This window comes from Cinclus cinclus, chromosome 3, assembly GCF_963662255.1.
Source record: "Cinclus cinclus chromosome 3, bCinCin1.1, whole genome shotgun sequence".
NCBI classification, from domain to species: domain Eukaryota; kingdom Metazoa; phylum Chordata; class Aves; order Passeriformes; family Cinclidae; genus Cinclus; species Cinclus cinclus.
This window is the reverse complement of record NC_085048.1, coordinates 60,532,752-60,557,883: the sequence shown is the minus strand read 5'-3', so window position 1 is coordinate 60,557,883 and position 25,132 is coordinate 60,532,752. Positions and strand designations below refer to the sequence as shown.

The 25,132-nt window shown below is 41.7% G+C and overlaps 1 protein-coding gene across 1 annotated transcript; it reads right to left on the bottom strand.

Moving 5' to 3' along the window:
• Positions 1 to 18,025: 18,025 nt before the first annotated feature.
• On the bottom strand, positions 18,026 to 25,132 carry RSPH3 (radial spoke head 3). The gene is made up of 8 exons (XM_062488893.1): positions 25,011 to 25,132; positions 24,769 to 24,856; positions 23,498 to 23,630; positions 22,816 to 22,961; positions 22,034 to 22,237; positions 20,819 to 20,981; positions 19,668 to 19,754; positions 18,026 to 18,216 (listed from the first exon to the last, which is right to left on the bottom strand). The coding sequence occupies exons 1-8, from the start codon at positions 25,130 to 25,132 to the stop codon at positions 18,026 to 18,028; spliced, it is 1,134 nt and encodes a 377-aa protein (XP_062344877.1).

Here is a 25,132-nt window from a genome sequence, read left to right as displayed (position 1 = left end):
GTGCTCAGTTTTGGATCCCTCAATATAAAGAAACACACTGAGGGGCTGGAGCATGTCCAGAGAAGGGCAACAGAGCTGGTGAAGGGTCTGGAGCACAAGGCTGATGAGGAGCAGCTGAGGGAACGGGTTTTGTTTAGCCTAGAGAAAAGGAAGGTTGGGGGAATCTACAACAACCTGAAAGAAGGTTCTAGCCAGGTGGGATAAGTCTCTTCTTCCAAATAGCAAGGGACAGGACAAGAGGAAATGACCTCGAGTTGTGCCAAGACAGGTTTAGGCAGGATATTAGGAAAAAAGTCTTCATCAAAAGAGTTGTCAAGTACTGGAACAGACTGCCATGGGAAGTGTCCCCATTCTGGTGGATATTTTAAAAATGTGTAGATATGGTGCTTAGACATGGCAGTGCTGAGTTAATGGTTGGACCGATGATCTGAAGGGTCTTTTCCAACCTAAATTATTCCATGATTCTATGAAAACTAGACTCTGACAAAGACAACAGTATATTGTTGCTGACTGAAATGGAAAAAAAAAATCTTCATTTTTAAAAACACAGCGATAGTTAGTAAGATACTTCCAAATTACAAGAACTGAGTTGTGCTGTGAGAAAGCAACAGTAAAGGGGCCCACATGCTAGAAGGACATCAGTAAGTCCTCTTTCCAGATAAAAACAGGCACACCGAAAGCAGGCTTCCTAAGCAGCAAGTGTCCTAGTCTGATTTTCATCACCCAGAAAGCACCTTATTTCTGAAAAAAATCGACTCTGCAGTTTGATGCCATTCTGGCTGAGAGCAAGCCTCTTGTCTATGGTGTTCATTTCTAAAAATATAGCCCTTGCAGAGGGAACAGTGGACTTTAATGGCATCCATATGTGACTGTACACGCACCAGCCTCTGTCATCCCCAGAAACAGCAGGCTGCGTGTTATCACTATCAAAGCAGTGCCATCAACTAATAGAGATTTCATTTCCCCCACTGAATAACTAGATTTGTGATAAAATTATTTAACAGTGCTGGCATTCAGTCTGCAGGGCAATTACCTGCTAAACCACCACAACACAAGCTCTTCCATATGGTTTGATTCATTAGTATACCTTCATTGTCACATATCTGGTCTGCAGCACTCTCCTGTCATGAGAAAGTGCAGCCTCAGTCCATGCCCTCCCTGGCCTCCAAACATCCTCCATCCAGCCTTGTTACAGTGACTGAGGTCCATGAACACCCCAGTTACGGTTTGGTTGAGTTGTTCTATGATGTCACTTTGGAGGTAAATCACCAAAGTGTTTTTCTCCACAGGCCACTGACACCTGAGAAAATTTTCCCCCTCTACAATTCTATGATGAAACAGTGTTAGCAACAGCAACCCCCAGTAGCCAAGTCCAGTCCTTGGGAAGTGCACAGAGGGCAAGAGGGAGCACCTCTGTGAGGGCATCCCAGTCACTGCAACACAACCCATTTGCAGACAGAACAACAGCAGGTGCACCACCACAAGGAACTGCTCCTCTTCCAACAGCTGGTTCAGACATTATCTCTGACAGGGTGAGGATAAATACAGCAAAGTGTATTTGCAGGGGCAGGAGACTTTAAGTAGAACAAAAAGCTCCTTCAAAAGCTATGCTAGCTCTTACCTGCAGTTATTCTCAACATGGATGCAAAACTGCCCGTCATCCTAGCTGCACAAAATCATACCATAAATCCAGCTCCTTCTTCAAGGTTATGAAGGCGCCCCTTGTGCAGTGTATTGCCCCTTGCCATGTAGAGCTGTGGCAGCCACATATACTGTGCCAAGCAGGCACAGTGCCTGGCAGTTTATGGCCACATCAGTCACTTGTCCATCTAAACTCAGGTGGCTGGCCATGTGCCACATTGACCTTTAGACGAAACGCTGTAGGTATATTGGCCAAATTTGCTCTGCTGCCCACACAGTCAAAAGAAGTTGTTTGCAGTTGCTTTTAAGTGCCCTCCTCTCTCATCAAAGAATGGGCAGAGGAGAAGGAGAAGCTGAGTAGGGGATGTTTCCCATACATGCACATTGCAGCCTTGAAAATGTGAGGCAAAGCCTAATGAGGTTTTTACAGGCTTTCAGGTATCAGGAAAACAGATTATTCATTTAGGTTGAGGAAGACTTGATGAGTTAAGTATAATAGATGGTTAACAGTCAAGAGATAGCAAAGCAGTGATTACAGGCACTTTGAATGATGAAAAGTTCAATGCTTTGTGGAGGTGGAAAGTGGTTTGCGCCCGTTAGAGGAAGTGGGGATGAGTTCTGCACTGCCTAGGAGAACATGCCATGGTGTATTTTGTGTAGGAGCCAGGATTTTAGGGTTTGGGTTATTTTCAGTTGCTTCATTGCCAAAAATTCACAGAAGATGAATTTTATAAGTGATTGCAGTGGACATACTGTGGGCATGTATGACTCAGAATAGATACATATGATGGTGGTGGGACTGCACTGAGATGTTCAGAGTCCACAGTGGGAAAGGCAATGCCTGTTACCTTCTCTGTTCTGGTGCAGAAGGCATGGAAGTAATGAAGACAGGCAGCAGTTTTGAGGTATGGTTCATGAGGAGGAGCTACAATAAGGATCAAGGTCACCAATACACCAGAGGAAAGGTGACTTCCTCAAGGAAATGCACAGCAAGGAAAACCAGACTGCACAGGACCTATGGGGCTGTTCATTGATGCACGAGACATCCATGAAGGCTGCCAGCAATGGCCTTGATAACTTCCTTGCTTACCAGTGGTTAACGCTGGGAGGCAGCAAGAAGGGCAGCAAAGGCTCCACCTTCTACAGCTGCTGCACGTCACTGCAGAGTTCTAGGAGAATGACAAGGTTTTACCAAAAAGCACTTGTCTCCCTGGCCTTGAAGCTCATCTTTACAAGAGACAACAAACTCCATGGCAAGGCAAACCAGGAAACTGCTGTGTGAGGGACCTTTGCAATGTCTGCAATGCAAGATTACAACTTGTTAAGAACAGCTGCCCTGCATGCAGGATTCTAATTTGAGTTCATGTGACAGAGCTCTTCCACTGACCTCTCTTTCAGAAGACGTACATCTATCTTCCTTGGCATCATGCCACAGAAAGCCAAGGGAAAAGCAGGCCCAGATGTGGGAAAAGACTTGAGTGGCAGCAACAGGAAAAGCTTTCACACTGTGGGTGACACCCTCGTGCTTGCAACACGATGCCATCTGTAGATAACAAGAGAACACAATGCCTGCAAAAGAGACCTATGCCATGCAGAGACCTGGATCAGAGCTTCTGAATTATGAGCCCACTGTGAGTTGAAACATGGCTGTTCTGAACCAGTCAGCTCTGCCCCCCACCAAGTCCTCAGAGGTTATTACAGAATTCCTTACATTGCTTTCCACATAAAAACGATGTCCAAAACAATGAAAACTGTCAATGCAGGCATACTCTTTGTAGTGATCTGACATTATACAGCCCCCAAATGCACCTCAGTTTCATGCTGCCCACCAAAGAGGCACATTAGTTAATTGGTCATCAGAAAACTAATCTCACTATGTGAAGTCATCTGTCCACCTGACTCATGCAGCTGAAAAGGGACACTCCTATTCCTTGGATATTCCTTCTTCAGTCCAGAAGAATGCCCAGCACAACTCATTTATAGATTCACAACAGCCTCATGTAAAGATATTGTTACCTAAGTACCTTTTATCATATTTTAACTGAGTAAAGGTAAAACACAAGTAAATGTATTTTTTCAAGATATCTATGGTAAGTAATAGAGTTGCAGATGTCTAAAATAAACATGCAAAGATGTGACAGGAAAACCACACTTAACCTACTTACACTGAGATTAAATCGGGAAAGACTCTCTTTCCACCACCACAGAAATCAGTTGCTGGGGTTTAACTTTCAGCACACCTGATGACTCAAGTTGCAATCCCTCAGAAGAAAACACGTTCAGGAGACAACACATCTATCACACAGTGTGTTCTTTTGGCTACTGCTAGTGCTTGTACTAGGCTAAATGCTGACATAGTTTCTCTTCTCCCAAATTCGTGAACAAGAAAAGAAAATCATAATGATGTAGAAATTACTTAAGATTACCACAGTACTAACAGGGAAAAATTAATCTGCACAGCCAAAATCTTTATCTAAAGAAACCTATCCAGATTTTCTGAAGTTTGTGTTAGTCCCACATGTTAGTCCTACCTCCATATCAGGATTTAATGCATGCTAAGCACAACTCATCAAACATATGATTTATTTGATGTCACTGATCAACAGTGATATTCTGTGCATTTTTAATCTACCACATGTAGAGAACCTCACTAGCAAAATAGATTAAATTATAAATCACTTTATTCATAACATAAAAGAGTACAATTTGTACTTTTACAATTACTTGGGGTTTTTTTCAAGTCCTGGTATTATTTTATAATTATAAAAGAGAAAAGCTGTTTTGCCATCATCTTTTTCTTTATGTACCGGATTCTGCATCTTTCCCTTAATCAAGCAAAAAAGCTTGTGCAGTACAACGCATGAAAACTTGTGTGCACTATCCAGAAATTTGTCTCACTAATAATGCAGAAGCTCTCTAAGTAAGTGTAAGTTGTGAATGTAAAAATAAGGAAAACACAAAATTATAAATGTAATGTCTTTCTTTTTTACAAAGGACTGCACAGAGGTAAAAGAACAGTACAAAATCATAAGGCAGGTTGTGAGTGGATAAAAGGAATGTTCTCAAGCATGTTTTCTCTAATGTATTTTACTAAGGATATTTTGTATACCTTCATGATAATGTTTAAAATTTTGTTTATAGACACACTGACACTGTACAAATACTTAAGCTGGTCCTGCTGCTGAAGGAAACTTTATATACACATCTCCAGAGATTAAATGCAGTAGTATGCAAGTAACCAAGAGCCATGTCAGTTCCCAGTGACTTCAAGAGTCATCCTATTGAAAATTTTTGGATCCCTTGGCTAATATTTCAGCAAAGCCGTACTGAGCATTAAATCTGGATACATAAAAAAGTCCTGCCTTACCATTCCCTCTACCAACCAACCAATACTCTAACCTTGTTATGATCACCTCAACATGTAGTGTCAGCAAATACGGTCCACACACAGGCACCTAATCTATCCAAGCCTATTTTCAGTTTAAAGCAAAAAAGCCCCAATTTTCATTTAAAGTAATTACATCTTATATCCTGTGCCATGAGACCAGTAACACAAAGACCAACAAATCCCACTCCATGTTTCAAAGCAAATTCTTCCTGTTCTGAAATATGGCACTGTCTCTCACCATATTTTCCCAGCCTGTATCACTTGACACTGGTCTATTTTGGTCAGAAAAAGACCTGTGGCAGACAAGGCATCAAACACAAGTCTTTGCCCACCTCCAGTGCACTGACAACAAGAAAAGCTATTATATAGAATTTTTAAAAAGAGATAGTAACAAAAGGCAGACAAACTCCTAGGGAAAGATACCAAACAGCATCTCATGCCAGCCTGCCTTACTGAGGGCTGCTCTTGTTGTTTGGCTTTGCAAAGCACTCAGAATTTTGACTGCGATCCAGCAAAGCAATTCTGCATTTCCCATGTTTTCCCACCACTGACTTGCAGGGAACTATTTGTACACATGAAGACAAACCTATACTTCATATTTTGCTGGGTCAGATTCAAGGCACCAATCATCTTTCTGGATCCTTATTTTCTTATGAGAATTGGATAAAATGAGCTAAAAAAAAATCTTTTAAGTGTGAGCTTTAGAAAGCCTCAAGACCCAGGAACATTCCTAAAATAATTTGCATTCCACAGCAGCAGGGCAAAACCATTTCCATTTCAATGAGCCCTTTGGAGAGGACTCTGGTCTACTGGCTGAAACTCAGGACTGAATCCCAGCATAAAATAAACACCAAACCCACTTGTACAAGGTCACGTGAAAAAGCACTTTTTCCTATTCTCCCTCAATACCTTGGCTAAACTCTTTTTCATCACTTCAAGTCTGCGTCCCAACATTTATTTCAAGAAGGGCACTGCCACTTCTCTTGCTGGACAGACTGGCAAGCAGGAAGATTTCCTATCCCTTTCCTGTATCACCCTCAAGCAGCTGTCCCCAAGGAGTCAACAAGTCTGTGGCTTCAAAAAAGGCTTGACAAAAACCTGTGTTTTAACACTCACTTCTTTCATAAGTTTGATACAAATAAGATGCACTAGCAGCTGAAAACTTTCCAAATGTGGTGAGCAAAACCCACAGCAGAGACCGACAAACAGACAAGTTCCCACACAGTGCAACTCAATCCTGTGACCAGAGAGGGGGAATCCACATTTAGCCAGTACTTTGGCAATGTCAGTAAATTTCAGGAAATCATGAAAACAGATTTGTCATCTAGAAGCCAACACCTTACCTCACACATCTTGCTTATATTATGGTAATCTGAAACCTCCCACCCTCAAAATGTTCACAAACTTGCACATTATCAACAACATACGCAACTTAAGCACTATTGCAATAAGGTCATGCAGTGTGTAATGTTGCTGCTATATTATAAAAACACTTATATTCAAATTATTTGGTCAAATTTCACTTCTCAGTTTTGCTCACACTCATACACTTTTAGCAGTTACAAATTTACCCGAGAAAGGTTTTTTTGGGTCAAGAATATTGGTATTTTTCAGTTATTTTAGATGCAAAGTGCTCTTCTCAGTGATACCAAGGGGTTTAGCATCTTAGTCTCTTTAGTTGCTTCATAAAGCCGGATGTCTCTATACATAAATTATGCAGCAAAGCATAATTAATGCTCTTCCACAACTTGCCTCGCTGTTGGTTAACAGCTTTTTGGCTAGTAAAAATGTCTTCTGTTTCCTCTCCACTCCCAAAGGCCTCATACTTCAGAGATTTGCTTGAGCTGCCTGAAGTAGGCAACGATAACACGAATACATCCTTATAACTCTGAAGCATAAGCAAAGTTTTCACTAAGAACTTAATATTTGAGGCAGAAGAGACAGCAGGAGCCGATTTGTTTTAATTAACGCTACAAGACTTATAGTGGGTAACAGCTGCTTGTCACATCGCTCCATTTGTTTGCTTCAACCTGCAAGCTCAGATTTCCTTTGGACAGCAGCTGGACCTGTCAATGGCAAACTCAGCAACAATACCACCCACATCCTTTCCCTCCTGTTCACACACGAGGACTGGCTGGAGCGGGATACTGCATGGAAAATGCAAGGTACTACTTCATACCGTACAGAGGCAAGGGATAATTATTAGAACTAATTTATTGAAATTGGCCATCACATTAATTGTCAGGGGCTGATTCTACTGGAACTAAATTGTAATTTGAAGAGTGATTTCTTATTGCCTTTTCTTGAAAGGTATGTTTGTTTTAGAGGTTATATTTTCATAATAGTGCCTAGAATGCCTATGGTGCACAACACTAGTAATATCTAAATCCTCCAAATGGCCCATATATGCTTTAATAATGAAAGATACACGTTCCTAAATATTATTTGGCTGTTTCCTTCATTTTTCCTTTGGTTATCAAGCCATTTAACGACTCAAAAAATCTGCAAATTGTGGGTCACAGATTATTGTTGAATAAAAGCAGATATAGATGTAGACTATTCATATTCAGCCCAGCAACTTGTTTCTCAGATAAAAGCGAGATAAAATATTGCTCCCCACGGTCAACTAAAGATTAATTGAACTTCTTGTTCTCTCATATTGACAACAGGTAGCACGACTTATAACCGGACTCCTGCTTTTACAAGGTCTGGACTGGAATTTCACAGTATACAAACCTGTTGGGGATTCTGTGCCACTTCTTGCACATAACTCAAAGAAGAAGCCAAAAAACTGTGGCATTACATGCACAATGTTCACGCCTGTTTAAAGTTTCATCCTGCAGGGCAATGTTGTTCTACTGTTTTGTCCAGCAAAACTGAAACTTGAATAAATTAAAGGAGAGTGTCTCTTTTCTACACAAGGTTCTCCTTTTCAGTGAAAGAGAATGCAAAAGGAATGATGAGAAAAGGGTAACAAAGTCAATGATGCTGAGACTGGTAAAGGAAGAGCCTCTACCTCCACAAAATGACAAAAACAATTTAAAATCAAGTCACCACTAATTCCCCCGTCAATACCAAATAAAGAGCTTGGAATACGGTGCACCACAGATTAATGAATGCCAAGTGCAGGCTGATATAAAATACACCTGGTATTTCAGCAGTTTGGCATTTTTACTGCAGTCACTTGTCTGTATGCCAATTTCTCAGACAGCCTTGGAACCTGATTAACTTCTCCATGTGCTCTAGCAGCAGAGTTAAAGAACACCATTTCTGCATTTGAAAGTGATCCTGACAGAGAAAAGTTACAATAATGTAGAAAAAACAAGCTAAGTGATCGCTAACCTTCTATTAAAATCCACCGACAAGTCACTTGTCTTCATTTCTTCACTCAGTTGCATGACCTCTTCAACTCCAACTCTGATTTTTGAAACATCCATTCAGTATGGTTCTGTGAGTTAAAAAAAAATAACCTGAAACAACTCAGATGTTTGGCATTTGCACCCCAGATTACCAGAAGGCTGGTTTAGTAATATATAAAAGCCTACATGAACATATTCTGTCAGATGTTTATACAGCATGTGATGTCTGCAAGTGGAAGAACTTAGGGTTATCTAAACATGCCCACTATCAAATACTTGGATGTTTTCTGTCAACAGCGACCAGAGTATTTTACTTGTTGCACCATGACATTCTAATCTCTAACATTTACTACAATCTATATAACAAACTAACAGATTTCTAATAAATGGTCGCTAATGACTTGCTAACCATATTCACATTGGAAATCCATATGATTCAAGAGTCAGCGCTCTGCTGGGACAAACTGAAGGCACAGGTCACACTCTCCACAATTATGCTGTCTTAAGTGGTTTGGTAAACTTTGTAGATTCAACATTGGAAGAATATCCTTGTCAAAACACATGACATTAAAATTAAAATTTACTGCAATTTCAGATTCTGGGACCCAAATATGTTATTAAAAGCATGACAGCAACAATAAAACCTAAGTAGATGTGCGACAATTTTTGTTACCAGGCTGGAATTTAATATTAAAAATTATAACATGACTATGGATCTTTCTAAATTAGATGATTACTTAATAAATTTATAAAGCTATCAGTGCAAACCACTGACAACAAAGATAATTTCAGATTTACACAGTCTAAAAAATTAGACAATTTTACAAGTAAAAATTTTCAAAGTAATATATCCTGCTGAAATTTTTACAGATCAGAAAAAGACACTCATTCTACATTGTCTTCAACTATTTCATGAGCTACTTTTTTGACTTGGGTAAAAAATATTTAAAACAATCTTATTTATATTCTCTGGTTTTTATTAGTTTAAGAAGTCCATATTCACTTTAGTAATGTCTTATTTTTAAATAATTTTATAATTCTGAGATTTTCAATGTTGACAAAAGTGGTATGAAAAATTTAGCAAAAATCTGATAATTTTATTTTTGAAAGGACTAAGACCACAACCCATTATCAATCAGGTCACTTTGATGACCTCTAACATCATAAAATACACTCTGTAACTCATTATTTCATCTTTGCTGGAGGTCTAAAAATCTGTAAATATTTGGCTATAGGTCCTGAAGCCTGCAAAGACTTGAAGTGTTCTGAGATTCAGGCATAAATACTGACAAATAGCTGAAACCGTAAGAACAACTTCAAGGGGGAAAAAAATAATTTCAAGCTTTATCTCTTCTATTAGAGTAAGACAAAGGGTGGAAAGCGATTTAATCTGCCATTTATTCTTGTTTTCTTTCCTATCTTGTCAATCTCTCTGTTTTGGCCAGGGCAGCCTTTCTTCTTTTCATTCAATAAATGCCTAAAAATTAGGATGCATTTGTATTACCCAAACCCCTCCACAGACTCAGGGGGAAATCTATATAAATTTATATTATCTATAATCTAAATTCAGTGATTAAAAAGGAAGACAATTCCTTCTGTCACTTACACTAAGAATATTTTAGAGAGAACAGCATGTAAATGTTCATAAGTCAAGTAAAAATTATTTCCAAGTGTGAAAATTATTCTTGTCCCTGGCAGCTGCTATGTGAGAAGTAATAAGGTCCAGAAGCCTTGCTGGGCACAACCAGGGATAAGAATATCATCATGATCCATCTGCAACACCCAAGAGATGCAAAATGCCTCGCCAGTCTTTTGCTCTAAGCAAAACTAGAAATCCAAAGTAACATGTTTCCAAGCCAGGACATAGTGAGTGTCACCACAAGAACACCTCCCTGACCCCCTCAAATGGTTTTGAATAAGGGCAAGCTGAGAATACCTTTCAGAACTGCTGAGTTTTGGTATAACAGATTTTATAGTAAATGTGTTCGCTTTGCCTGCATATTTACTCACTTTATGAGGAAAGGAGGGTTAGGTTTGTAACAACAAGTGAGTCACGAACAAGTCAAAATATTTCCAGTAAACTTATTTATGCTTGAATACCCTGAGTTAACTGAAACCAAAACATTTTGCAGACTTGCATCAGTTTCACTGACTTGTGATGAATCGGTGCTCCAGACTGCGCTACATTTTGCTGAAATTGTTACAGAATCACAGAATCAACTAGGCGAGAAAAGACCTCTGATCATTGAGCGCAACATGACCAATCACAACTATGTCCACTAGACCACAGTACTCAGTGCCACATCCAGCCTTTCATTAAACACCTCCAAGCACAGTGGCTCTACCACCTCCCTTGGCAGCCCATGCCAATGTCTAATCACCTTTTCTGTGAAGAATTTCTTCCAAATGTCTAACCTAAAATTCCTGTGAGCCATCTTAAGACAATGTCGTCTTGCCTTATTGCTGGCTGCCTGGGAGACCAACCCCACCGAGTTACTGCCTCCTTTCAGACAGCTGTAGAGAGAAGTTTCATTTTCCTTCACTTGGTGTCTAACAGCCTAACCGTGGAAATCCTCACCTGACACATTTTTTCTTACTTTCATTGGCATCCACCACTGGAGACCAACACAGAATGATCTCTTTCCAGTGCCTGGTACCACTGGGATGAGGAAGGGCTATCTGGCCGCCAGGTTTATAGGAAGCAAATAATGCATCTACTCAGGATACCTCATGCACTAGTTTTCAAATTACTCTTCCACTGAAAGAAAGAGGAGTGGTTTTGTCATAGTGCATTTGGACTCATTCTGGCCAGCAGCCCTGGTCTTTTCATGGATGTACCCTGAGAATACAAAAACATAGTGTTTCAGCAGGTAAATCATCTGCTGCTTTCTCTCCCTGTGAGAGATATGAAATCACTTCCCTAATTAATACGAGTGATTGCTGAGATACGTAAGTGCAGTTGAAGCAGAAAAAAGATTATGTTACATCTTCTTGGTTTTTCTTTATCACTTTAAAAGGGTTTAATGTCTTTTCCTTACTCAATGATGCAGGTGAGCCATGACTCCCAGCACATAAAAAAAGAAAAATAAACAGAAGCCAAAAAGATTCCTGGAGCATTACAAAGGTGGCCTCTCTGCACAGAAAGTTAAGCTGGTTGCTAAGACTAAATGAAAATGGAATTAAAATAGAACTTACGATTACAAAACAAATCTTGGGGAGGGGTGGGTTGTACTCCTATCTATGAGCTTCTCTTTTGTTATGCCAATCAAACATCAGTTACGTTTTTACAAACTTCTTTCTCTTAGCTAATACTTTCTAGCATTTCACTACCTTCCCTCTGCCTTTTGCTTACTCCCCCTTTCCAGATCTTTGTTCAGCATCTCTACTTCCCTTCCTTTCCAACTCCTCTTGGTTCTCTGCATGCCATGTCTATGACAATGACTCTAGAGACAATTCCACCCAGAAAAGAAATAATATATCATATCTGCCTGTCTGGGGACAAAATAAGCATGGTACTACTTTAGTTATGTCTTTAATATGTGTTTCACAGGTCCTTCCACCGCTTATTATTGCAGGACAATACAATGATTAGACACTTGGTGTCTTCTTTGGGCATCAACCTGTCAAGGCACTGGCAAAATAGAATTCTAGTCCTATATAAATAACTTGTTTGTTGCTCAGTTTTGCAGTGCTTTTATTGTAATCATTTAAAAAGCCATCTGAATCTAAAGTTACTTACTTCTGCAGGATGGGACTAACCAAAGCTGTCCATCACATTTTACAGCTGCAGTAATTAAAATTAATATTCTAGCCAAAGTATACCAACAAAATTGCAGTGACAGTTTATGACCAAAAAATCACATAGGATTCTTGCTGTTGTGGTTCTCTCTGAAAGACACATGTCACTCTTGCAAAAGACATCCTTGCTTCTCCTTAAGAATCCCTCAACACCATTAACAGCAATAGCAACCTGGAAACAAGAGAGTGAGTAGAAGAGCAAAGTTTAATATTGCCCAATGCACTACATCTGCTTGGTGTTGTGCATGTTAGCACAGGTTAGATACTGCTACACTAACATTTTTCTAAGTGATTTCCTAAGCTTATATTTTTCTATCCCAAGTTGTTTGTGAAACACCTTCTCCTAAAATAGTGCTCTAGGTGCAATACACAGAAAGATAAAAGCAGATCTACTCTTGATCTACTACTCTTAAGACAGAACTAGGTTACAAAGGCATCCTTGATCCTTATTTAGCACTGCAACTCATGCCATTTTACAGAAGATCAATCAGTCCAAGCAGAAAAGGCAAGAAAAAAAGAGAAACTATGAGAAACATAGAGACAGTAAAGTTCACTGGAAATAACTCTTGTTTCTGGATTGTCATGTCAGAGACATCTGGAACCCAAAACTGTCTTTCACAGAAAATTGCAATTAGCCCTTATACAGACAAATGCATTGGAACATAGATACAAGCCAGCAAAACAAGAAAAACTAGAAGCAAAATATTTATTTGATTATCCCCAGGATATGTGTGCAATTAAATTTTATTATCAACTTTCAAGATTTTCCCATTCAGAATTAGTGTCAACTGACCTTCTTTCTGTCTTAACTCTTGTTATTTCCTGCTAGTTATCACAAAATAGCAGTATCCTTGGCATCATTCAAAGAGATTTCCTACTTCTTTCCATACACGCAAGAAAAGAACAAACAGATTCTTCTGGGTTTAGTGACAATTAAATGATGCAGCCGCCTGCACGGTGGCACAGGCTAAAGTAGAAGTGTGTGACTGCTGTTCCCTTGGTGTTTGGAGCAGTCTTGTTTGCCTCATGCTTATCTTTGAAAGCAGGAACATCTTAAAATAAAAGCTCAGAGGGGCCAGTAGGGAATTAGCTGGCAATGCTCTTGTTTTGAAAACATCTTGTGAGCCAGGTTGCTCTTACTGAAGGGGACGATTCAGATTTGTAAAGTTAGGTGTAAGGTCAAGTGCTCAAACACATCAAACTTACAATGCCAGCAATGACTGCCTTAAGTATAGCGTGTGTGTTCACTTATGGGCGAGGTGGGGGTCAGTGCTTTTTTCATTTTAATCATCAGTCAAGAAATTAGGAATTTGAGGGAGGGACAGCAGATCAGGTCCCAGCCCTGGCAATACACTGTAGATTATATGTGTCTAAATCAAGGGGAGGGGAATTATCTTACGATGTTTCCTTTCCACCAAGTCCTGGCAGAAGGGCAGGCACTGAGAGAAGACATGCAAGTGCTCACAGAACTTCTCAACAAGGAGGTTCTTGAGTCAGAGAAAATTATAGAAATTAAAAGAAATAGAAGTTACTGCCTTTAGTTACAGACCATGAATTTGTGACCTGCCCTGGTTAAACTTAGAGAATAAACTACATTATTTAATGGCCCCCTAAGGAAATAATTATTTATTTTCTTGTATTTATGTGATTTTTTTATACAAAGTCTCCAAACCTCCCACTACTGTTTTCTCACTCTGATACAAAGGTCCAGAGGAACTTCTAATGTTATTTCTCTCTTTTATTCACACTCGTCCCATCTTCTGCTTCTTACACTATTATCAATTTTCAGCATCTGCATGATCAGAACAACCAGGTCATATTTACATGTCAGAGCACTGAACAATTAAAAAAGGGTTGCAGTCAGCCCATTACACAGTTAGAGTACTCCAGGATCTATACTAGCTCCCATTATGTTTGCAAATGAGATTTGGACTGCTTTGACTTACAATTCACGGCAAGTAACACACTAATAGTGGAAAATATACTGCACATACAGTGGCACCGGGGCAGCAAACACACACAATATCGAGGAATAAAAACACAGTTTGTCACTGATCCTGTGACTGTACCTGTACTTCTGTTTAGCACAACTCCCTATGTTCCACCCAAAGCCACGTGCCCCACACAGTCCCATTTTGTGTGGTGCAGTGTGACCACTCCCCACGCACAGAGGCGGAGCGGTGCTCCTTGCACTGCTTCTCCAAACCAACAGGGACGGGAAGGACCAGTGGAAGGAAATTCCCAATTACAGCATCTTTATTTCTCCCCGATGAAGGGTCAGAGCACAGCAGAGATGTTGCAGGGTCACTGGCATACTGAAGACCTCACAACAAAAAGGGACACTCTCCCAAGGTGCCAAGAAGGGACTGGACTGCTTGACACCTTGCTGCATATAATTAGGTATCACAGACTTGAACAGCCAGATTTTCAGCTAAGCTTTGGGACAACCAAGAATCAGGTCATACCTGCTGATGTTAATTTTTACAACTGCAATGCAATCCAATCTGAGTGTTCAAATTGGGAAACTCTTCCCCATTCTGTCAGAGCTGGATTTGCTAATCTCCTGGTAATAATGCCAGGCACATCCTTTCCTACTGATTCCTGGAAAGAGAACGTACATATCATTTATATTTATTCATGAAGATCCTCATCATGTTAGACAAAGTGGCCACAGACAAACATGCATGTAGACATATATCCAAAAATATGCCTTGGATTCTGTCCTATATAGTCCTTTATAAATTAAAAATATCAGCTGTGTTTAAACTCACATTTTAAAAGCAGCTAGTACTTTTGCCCTTCATCAACTACTTTAAATATCTTCTACAAAAGCAGTTTGCCTTACTGGCCATGCATTGCAAGGTGGAACACACTTGTGTTAAAGTCAGACAGGAGAAGCAACAGCCCTCAGAGAAAAGTCTGGCTGTCCAATATTTACCTTTCTAAAAAATGAACTGTCATTTGACTAAGGGAGAGAAACTTCTAACAGAGAGAAACTTCTAACAGAGAAATAAAAAAACAACTGAAAGTTAAATTTTAACTACAAATTAAGTACCTTAAGAAAAAAAAATCCTATAATGTAGTAAATCCCTCTTCCTCAGAGGAAAAAAAAAAACAACAAAAAGTGGTGTGTCCCGTAGGAGTCAATGACAGCTCAAGGCTTGACCTCGGTAAGCTGTCAAGCCCTGAAGAGAGACAGAAAACTGTGCAAACCATGGTGCGGTGGCTTCTGTCGGCGGGGGTTGTGATGCAGGCGTCGAGACCCGTGTGCGAATGACGGGCGCACCTTTGGAGCCGCAGAAGTTTTTCCACGCGGGAAAAAACCTCCGGCATCACGACCCGTATCTCTCGTCACGGGGGTGCCACCGCCAGACGCGGGTCACCACACCGCCCGCTGCCCCACGCTCTGCCCTGAAAGCCCTGCGAGGACCGTGGAGCTGGAGAGAGGCAGAGAAGAGATGAGGAGATGTCCCCTCCTCCCCCAAATTCGCGGTCCCGCGGCCTTTCTGTGCCCAGAGGCAAGAGGGGCCGGGGCGGGCGCCCATCCCGAGGCTCCGATGCGCGGCGCTGCGGGCGGACAAGCGGGAGAGCCTGCACGGCGGCCGGGGCGTGGGGAAGGTCGAGGGGGAGAAGCGGAAAATAAGTAAGTAAAGACGAAAGTCTCCTCCTGAAGGCGGACACACTGTGGCACACTTTTCCTGCGGCGGCGGGCCCGGTCCGATAGCCCCGGTGCACGGCGCTCGCCCCCCAGCGCCCCGCCCGGCGCGGGCCCCCGCTCCCCCGAGCGCCCCGGCACCTCTGCGGAACGGCGGAGCGCCCCCGGCCCGGCCCCGCACGCCGGCCCCGCTCACCTCATGGCCCAGCTCCGCGGGCGCCGCCCGCTCCCCCAGCGCCGGGCCGGGGAGCGCAGCGGCGGCAGTGGCTGCAGCGGCGGCTCCTCCCGTCCCCGCGGCGGTGCCCGGCCCCGGGGAGACGCCTGGCGGCGGCGGGCGGGCCGGCCGGGGGAGGGCCGGGACGAGGGGCGGCCGTGCCGCGTCCCCTCCCCGTTCCGCCCCTGTGGAACCCTGGGCAGCGCGGGACTGGGGGCTCAGCTCCGCCGCCGGCGACCGAGCTCTCGTTCTGCGGCGGCACTGCCGGGAAGCTTCTTCTCAGGAGAGTGCGGGTGCCGCGGAGTTGTCCGTGCTTGTGAGGATCCACAGAACGTCCTGACCTGCACTGCTGGTGATTAACAACTTCCCAGGAAGACACCTCACGGCATTTAGAATGTGCGACACACGTCCCGTTTTGCTTCCTTTACTTGGGGTGCAGTTGCAGACTCGCCCCCCAGCAGGCCGAAGGGCAAGGCAGTCTGTGCACGTGCCCTGAAGCGACCAGTGACTGTTTCTTCTACTGTCACGGGTCAACCCTGAGGAGATGATTCCACCTTCTCCGCTACCACCAAACTGGATGGGACTTCGAGCAACCTGACCTAGTGAAAGATTACTGATTGCTCATGGCAAGTGTGGGATTGGACTAGATGATGTATAAAGCCCCTTCCAACTCAAACTACTCTGTCATTCTATGAACCAGTGTGGACTGCGCTGGGTGATTCAAGTGTTGGCTTCTCATGCTCTAAATGAGTACATTTTGAAAAAGTTCGACACCATTGGCTTTCAGCAGAGGAGGGCGGTTCAGACCGGCGTCACTAGTACAGGTTGTGCGATGAGCATTAAGTGACACCAGCAGTGTCCTTCCCCGCGTTTCTCCAGCCGCACTGCCGTGGGCTGTCCTGCCCTCTAGTGCCTGCAGCGTCAGCTTCCTCTGGCCTTTCTCCGCTCCCCCCTGCACACACACCCAGGAGCTGCAGACTCCCGTACACCCCCCGTGCCCCCGTGGGTGCAGAGCTGTCCACCCTGAGGCCCTACCTGTCTGCCGGGGACAGCTGCTGCTGGAAACACCGACCCAGCAACGAACGACACGGTGTTGCTGCATGTAGCACAGATGTGCTTCCGTGACGGGGACTGTCCCACCTGGGGAACTGGCCTGTGAACGGACAACTAACTACACGTGGCAATGAAGGCACATTTTGTCAGTAACGTCTGGTACTGTTTCCAGTGAACCCGCAGGAAAGGACCAGGAAAGGACGATTACAAAGAAAACCGAGACTGGACTTGGCATGTAGCTCCAGCTCCTCACCTCCAGGAGGGCCTCCAAGAGAGGATGCTGAGGAGGATTTTGGGCAGGCAGAAATTCCCAGGGGCAGGTAACTCTCTGAACCTGACAAGCCTGAAGAACAGCTGCTTTGGTTGTATTATCTGCTGAGATATCCATTCAAGTTTGCGAGGAAAGAAAAGACTAGTATGAGTCAAAAGCAATTTAATTTAATTGCTGTAGTAACTACCTTTCAAAATAAGGAAAGGAAATATTGTTCCAAGAACATTATCAAAGCACTTGCAAAGATTATTAAGATGCTCTCAACATCCTTCTCATGACCTTCTAGCACAGGGTGTGGGACAGCATTACTTTTCAACCATAAATCTCCCCAGTTTTGATGGATTGGATTGAAGGGGGCAGAATTTCCATGCCATTCATTGCACTAGTAACTTCTCTCTTGATTCCAGCAACCTGAAATTGGAAATTCCAGCATATGGAAAACATGTTTTATTGCTCTACTGTTGCTTAGGTTCATCCTTCAACATGTCTAGGGCACAATACCTGTAAATAGATAGGAATTAATTCCTTATTTCTAAGCCACTGGTCTCCATTTACTTGATGACTTGCCTGTTTTTTACTCAGTTTTCAAATCCACTGCTCCTTCTTGACCTTATTCTTTTAATTGAGAAGAGGTAGAATCTGAAGACTATTCCTCAGCAACAAGTTGGTCAGTCTCTTCTTTCTCTTCAACTGGTTGGTCAGCAGCATCTGCCTCACCAGACACCTGGGGAGCTGCATCTGTTTCCCTGGGCTCTTCAGCAGGTGCCTCTGTCTGATCAGATGGAAGTGGACGGCTAAATTCATCTAAGCGTTTTTCAACCACCATGCGAATCAAGGCTGAAACAGAGATAAGCACCACTTACAACCACGGAGGAAAAACCCTATAATTTGAGATTTTTTGTATGTATTACTGATCTAGAAATCCTTAAATAGGGAAAGAACTCCGAGATAACTAAAAATGAAGAAAAACCTAAGGACTGGAGCATGATAATGGTATCTGGTTAAAAACTTAAACAGATTTAACAAGAATATGATAGATATTCTCATCAATACTGTATCCTGCAGCACCATTCTCTTTGGGATGTTTATTCAGTAGTCATATACAATATTTTTTCTTAAAAGAAATTTTCCTTACTTCTGAAGAGTTACATGAGGAAGTGATCCTTGAGTATACATACTGGCGCATGTATCAGCATAAAACACCTAACACACCAGCTGTAATTGTCCAAATCATATTATACCTTAACAAATAAAATTCAGGGTCCTGATTTAACTAAAAATAAACCAAAATAAACAAAAATAAACCAATTTTTAACTAAAAATAAACACAGTTGTAATACAAACCCAAAACAATACAAACCCACCAAGAGGAAAACTATAGGAATTAAGATGTAATGCAAGTGTAAAAAGTGGTTTGATCTAGGAGCACACTGCTGGGCACACATATGCCATATACCATACTTTTGTGTTTCTACACAAAGGAAGACAAATCCTGGTTTTTCAGGTGTTTCAACTACAACCTCTGAACTAATAAAAGAACCCAAATATTCAGTCTGAACCAGCCCAAAGAAGACTGATACTTCAATCTATTTCAAAAGCAATGACATGATTATTGACTGATAAGGAGGTAAGCCCTTGTTTTGATGAAAAATACTGGCCACCTCACTTCTCAGTCAACCATGGCCTGCCATCATCCTCCTTTCCATGTAGGAGAATAATCCATAGCTCTGGAAACTTACACAAGCAAATTAAGACACTTCCATGGTATATATGTGGCAGTAAATAAGATTGGGTTTTCTGTTCCCACTGGCACAATCAAGTGCACTACAGAGAACACTAGAGCAGTGGTGGTTGTGTAACACAGAGGAAGTAGAAGCTTTATCACAGAAGAAAAGAATTGTGTTCTTTAACCATTCTGTTCCTGATATGTGTTGCATCTCCCAGCATTAACAAACTTCAAACAGCATAAAGTCAGAAGACAGAGCATAGTGCAGCATGACTGACATTTCTATTGTTTCAGACTGAAAATCAGTCACCTAGTTGTATGTAGTAGTAGTTTCCCAACATTAACACGTTAATGTAGTAAAAAACCCAAACCAACAAACAAACACAAACAAACAAAACCCCCAACATAAAAAACCATGGGTACTTGGTGTTGTTCCTAAAATGACACTTCCTACCTTAACCCACCATATAAACGTGACATTTGTTCTGAAAAAAAAAAAAAAAAAAAAAAAAATCAAGAACATCAGCCAGCCCAGATTACATTCCAGGATTTGGTAACTCACAGTCAAGCACCATCCTTCCAAGAACCTTCTTCTGTAGTGTTTCTTCCACTTCTGACATCAGCCATGGAAGGAATTCTGTCTCAATATCTGTAAGAATTTAGCAGGAAGAAACAAAGGAAAAAAGTCACTTTAAAAAGGATGACCAATAGGACTTGGTGGCTGTTTTTATTTGCTACAACAATTAAGGGATGAACCCCCTCCCACGAAAAGGCACTTGCTCTGTAAGAGTCAGATGAAATCTCTCAGATATTGCTTGGTTTCTTATCTCCAACCTCTCTTACTGAGGTTCATGATCATTATAGATTCAGAGAAGAGTCATCTCAACTGCAGTTATTTTCAAAGAGGTCTGGCATCTTTGAAGGGCTTAGCACAGATGAGATACACAGTCATGCTCTAGCGAGATCCAAATAACTATCCTGAACAAGTCAGGAGAATAACATTTCCTGCCTTGCTTTCCAAAAACATTTGGCTTTTGGTCTGCTGAAAGCATTTGTTCTGTCTAAGGAGCTCTTGCTTACCTATGTATTTCTCAAATTATACTTTTTGTACACTGTGAACCCAAAGCCTGCCTTGGTTGCAAAATACACTCGGTTTCTGCATTGACCCCATGATTTACCCTGGAGAGAGTGTAGCCATTCCCAAGCTGTCGTCTGTGTCCGTGTGGACTGGTGAAGTAGGGTGCAGCAAGATAGCTTATAAGAAATGCTGCTGATTCTAAGGGCTTGGAAGTCACTGATATACAATTCCAAAATTACTTTCAGGGCCAAATTCTAATTTACTAATTTGTCCCTTGCTCTGATAATCTTTAAAAAAAAATATTCAGAATGACATACTGATTTCTTTGTCTGTTCTGTGAAAATACAAATATTTCAATCTGGATCTCTCTGTCTCCCAAGCCTAACTACCTATTTATTTCTCTCCAGTTCCAAAATATCTCTTCTCATTGTTACACTGTCAGCTCTTGCTTATTCTTCACTGTTTGTACAGATGACCAATAATGTTTTTTGTTTGCTACACAATATTGCACAAGTGTAAATTAATAAAGCCTTATGACATTATTCTAAATCATAGGATAATATACTATGTTTCATGGTTGTTTTGAAATGTGTATTACTTTGCTCACATATTTAAAAAGAAAAAACAAAACAAACCTCTTTCTATAGGGTCATAAAAAAATCCACTGTCATGAAGATTGTTGAAGACTGAGGGAATGAGATCAGCCAGGTAACGCTGAGCGAATGCCCGAGCTGCAATTTTCTCTGCAGTCTCTTTCTGTTTCCGCAGCTTTTCCAGGTGCTCCAGTCTGCGACGTTCCTGTCAAGGCAATTATGCATGTAAAACCTAGAGGCTTTAAGCTGTGACTCCTTTGATCTAGACTTTGAAGAATCATCACAATGTGTGTCCTGTAAATAGCAAAGATAGTAAAAAGTACAGATACTTATCAGATCTTTACCTATATATACCTATACATACAGATCTTTACCTGGTATTTGCAGCTTCTAACTTATACTGAAATTCCTCATATGAAAGAGTGCTTGAAAGCAAGTTTGTATTTAATCTAGTGGAATATTGAAATAGCCCAAATTACAGGGAAACACATTTCTGTAGTATTCCTTTTCTGATTTTGGCAAGTCTGTAAAATAAGGGCATTGCAGGTGGCCAAATGAAACCCTTCTTTGATGCCTTGGTATACTTTAATCTCATTACTTTTTGCTTTATTATTGCAGATCAAGCTGGTTATTTGCCTTGGTATGCAATGAAGTTGGGTAAGTATTTCCCAAATTTTTTATCTTCCAATATTATATCGTATTGCATGTACAAAAATATTAAAACTCAAATTGGTATACATTAGAAAAAACAATTATACAAGGCTGATATAATAGTAAATAATTAAGACTTGCCTTTTCTGTTTATTCCTATTTACTAAATTTACTAATATAGCATCATACTTTGCAATCTTGAGATATACATGTGCACACAGAGTAAAGCAAACATTGTGTGTGAAAGACAAGGAGTCTCTCTTACTTCCAAGCCCTCTGACTATTTGTTTAGCACTTATTATAATGAAAAGGCTTAAGAAACAGCTGCACCAGTTGCAGAAGAAAATGCCGTTGGTTTTGGCCTTTTGACCAGGTGTCCAACTATACCAAGTCACTCAAGTATGACTGCTCCAGATAAACACAACAGTGTGGTACTGTTGTATGACAGCAAGTGGCAAAGTGCAGCTGTATGTTATCAAAATGCTTTAAAGTATATAAAAGCTGACAGTACCATTTTGGGCATAGCCACCTTGTATCACAGCCCGTCGTTCTGCACTGGAAATGTTTTTCTCCTTTCTGACAGGCTTTGCCCTTAGAAAGTCCTACCTTCTCCTCCCTGATTCGCCTGTCCTGCTCTTCTAAGCGCTGCAATTCAGCGAACTCTGCATTACGCAGCTCTGTGAAGGCACGCTGATGTGACCACAGCTGGGCCAGCTCTTCTTCCTCCATAACTTCTAGCAAAGCCTGCTCAACTGTTTTCCCAACCAACACTTCCAGGATTGGTTTCACTTCAATGTCAAAGTCAAACAGCTGAGGATAAGAGTCAAAGAAACAGAGATAAATGTCCCTTGATCACAATTATTCTTAACAAGGATTGGCAAGGAGAAAAGGAGGATGAACAAAGCCCTTGTACCAAAGTCAGGCTGGAGAAGTGCAGGTGGGGGACCAGTGTCAGCTAAGGCAGAGAAAATCCTGAGTGCTGCCAGGGTCTAAGTGGTGAGTGGGCTGGACTGAGACAACACACTCCCTCCCACAGCCCCTGTGGGGTCTGCCAGGGAGGAGCTGAGCACTTGCCTGGAGCCTATTTCTGTGCTCCCAGCCCTTTCTTGGGCTGGACATGTTTTACAGAAGAGAACATTTCTCAGCACTGTATCACTTAGCTGAAAGCAGCAGAACCAGTGCACGTGGACACACATCTTCCTTAGTTTTGCACTTAATCTCAAAGCAGACATTGGTGAGTTAGGTTTGGGTGTGTTTTTTTTTTTTCCATGTTCTGTGAGGTTTAGTTAATTTCTGTTTCTACTTCAATTTTGAATCTACATCAATTTTGCATTTGTGTTTTGTATGGGAGACATATTTTGACAGCATCTGTGGACCTGACTTCTTACCTCTCCTTCTTCTATTTGTGTGGCCACATCTTTTCCTGTTTTGGCTGGTATGAAGAGTGGAGTGGGTGGTCTGTCCAAAAATTCATCTGTTTGACACTCTCCATCAACTTCTATTATGTGATCACTAATCTCTTCCAAATACAGTTCTAGAAACAAAAGCACAATGAATACTCAAAGTGGGATTCCTTTTATCTTAGTTTTCAACTGTTTTTGATGACTCTACATTCTGAATTACATCCAAAGAGTGCAATAAAATGTTTCCCATAAAGTTAGAAAAAAGGCCTCTCAAAACATAGGTCAGTTTGCTGTAAAGGCCATCTGATGCTGTGGTCTCCATAATGCCAGGTGCACTTCATGGAAGTGATTCCCAAAATAGTAGTTCACCTTAAGCAAAAGTTTTAAAACCTTCAATTTTAAGGGTATATTAATTTTCTCTGATTATACTGAAAATGGAAAGAATAAATGAAGTAGTCTTGACTAGTGTTCAAGAATGTACACTGAAAAATAGACCTTTTGGGAAAATGTCACTTGTTAGGCAAGTTTTGAACCTCAGATTCAGGCATTCTATGATTCTATGATTGTTAACTGTGTGATTCTACCAACTTCATCACCAATTTAGCAAGTGAATATAGATCAGCAAGATTTTGTTTTCAGACAGATATAAGAAAATGCAGCTTTTTACCTGTCTGCACGTAAACATGTTCTCTGCCTTCCACAGGTTCCGGCGTTCCTGCTCGAATTTGCTCTTGCGTAAGCCTTCTGGCCAGTCCTTTTTTCTGTGCTCTCCTCTGTCTTTTAACCTCAAGGGTACTGGGCTCAGTACTCTGAGCAGGTGTGAAGACCAAGCAAACCCACAAAACAGAATACACTTTGTACTTAAAAATTATACTCGGTTGCCTCTACAGAAAAATGAAGGTTGGTCTTTGGTTTTAATGCTAGCTATCTAGTGTTTTGGATTTACTTTCCTGGGTCCTGGCCAGGTATATTAAAATGTTATGTTTTCAATTTTTGAGAGATCAAATGGACTTAAGTCCAGTTATCATATTATGAACAGAATTGTTTGCTAGATAAAAATTATAGGACAAATTATTGCTGATGAAACAAAAGAAATTCATAATAGCATTTAAGTTCAGTATTCTACTTACAGATTGAGATAAACATCAGCTTTGAACTTCTTAAACAAAACTTACATAAAATTCACTCTAAGAAATGGCTGCTGAACAACACAAAGCTATTTTCAACCAGCAGCTTTTAAAAATGCGGTCTGCTTTAAATTTGTATATGATCAAATTATCTATGTAGAAATATTTTCTGAAAACAAAGTATCACATTTGGTTGGGACTCCGAGCAACCTGTACCAGTGAAAGATGTCCTTGCCCATGGCAGGGGGTTGGAACTAGATGATCTTTAGGGTCCCTTTCAACCCAAACCATTCTAAGATTCTGTGATTTACTATTATATCAGGATATAGCATTAATGTAAACAAAATACTTTGGTATTCTCAGAAGCAGCTTTTGCAGACAGCTGGACCATTTAGCTCGGCTTCCGTGCTAGGATAAGCCAAAGCCTACTCCACGACTCAATTTCCCAAGAGCTGCAATTCTTCCTGATGACATCTTGCATATGATAAAATATTATCGAGTCATGACTTGTGCTCAGGACCATTACACTAAAGAAACACAGAAGGAAAATATAATCATCGGGTACTTAATGGGGGGGGGGGAAGTGTAAAAAATCAGAACTGCAGAAGTTCATATGAAACTAGGCGCTTTAAAGAAGAGATGGAAACAGTCACAGGCTGTTTTAACTGGAGATCCCGTGACTACGTGAAACATTAAAAGCAAAATTACAGCTCCGGTAGTTAAAATTATGGACGAGGAACAGCTTTGCGGCCCTACGTAGGACTTTCCAACAAAACCGTAGCATGATGCACTTTAAAGCCCCCCCCCATACCTGCGGCGGGTGGCGGACGGACAGAACGTTTCCGCGCACCACTCTCGGGTCGATCATGATATTGCAGCGGTGCACCGGGCCCTTCTCCCTGCGGCACAGCACAGACAGCGCCGGCTGCGGCTTCCCCCCGGCCGGCGGGAGAAAGGCAGGGCGGCGGGGGCTGCGCTCCTCGGAAAGGGAGCTGGGCCGAGGGGAAAGGCGGAGGGCAGCGGGGCAGCGGCCCGCCGGACACCGGCACTCACGTCTCGGAGGCATCGGACTGCTCTCGGTACTTGGGGCGGGGGACCAGGGAGCGGGGCTGGCTGCAGAAGCTGTAGGGCAGGTCGGCGGGCGCGGTCAGCTCGAGCGCTCGGGCGGGCACCAT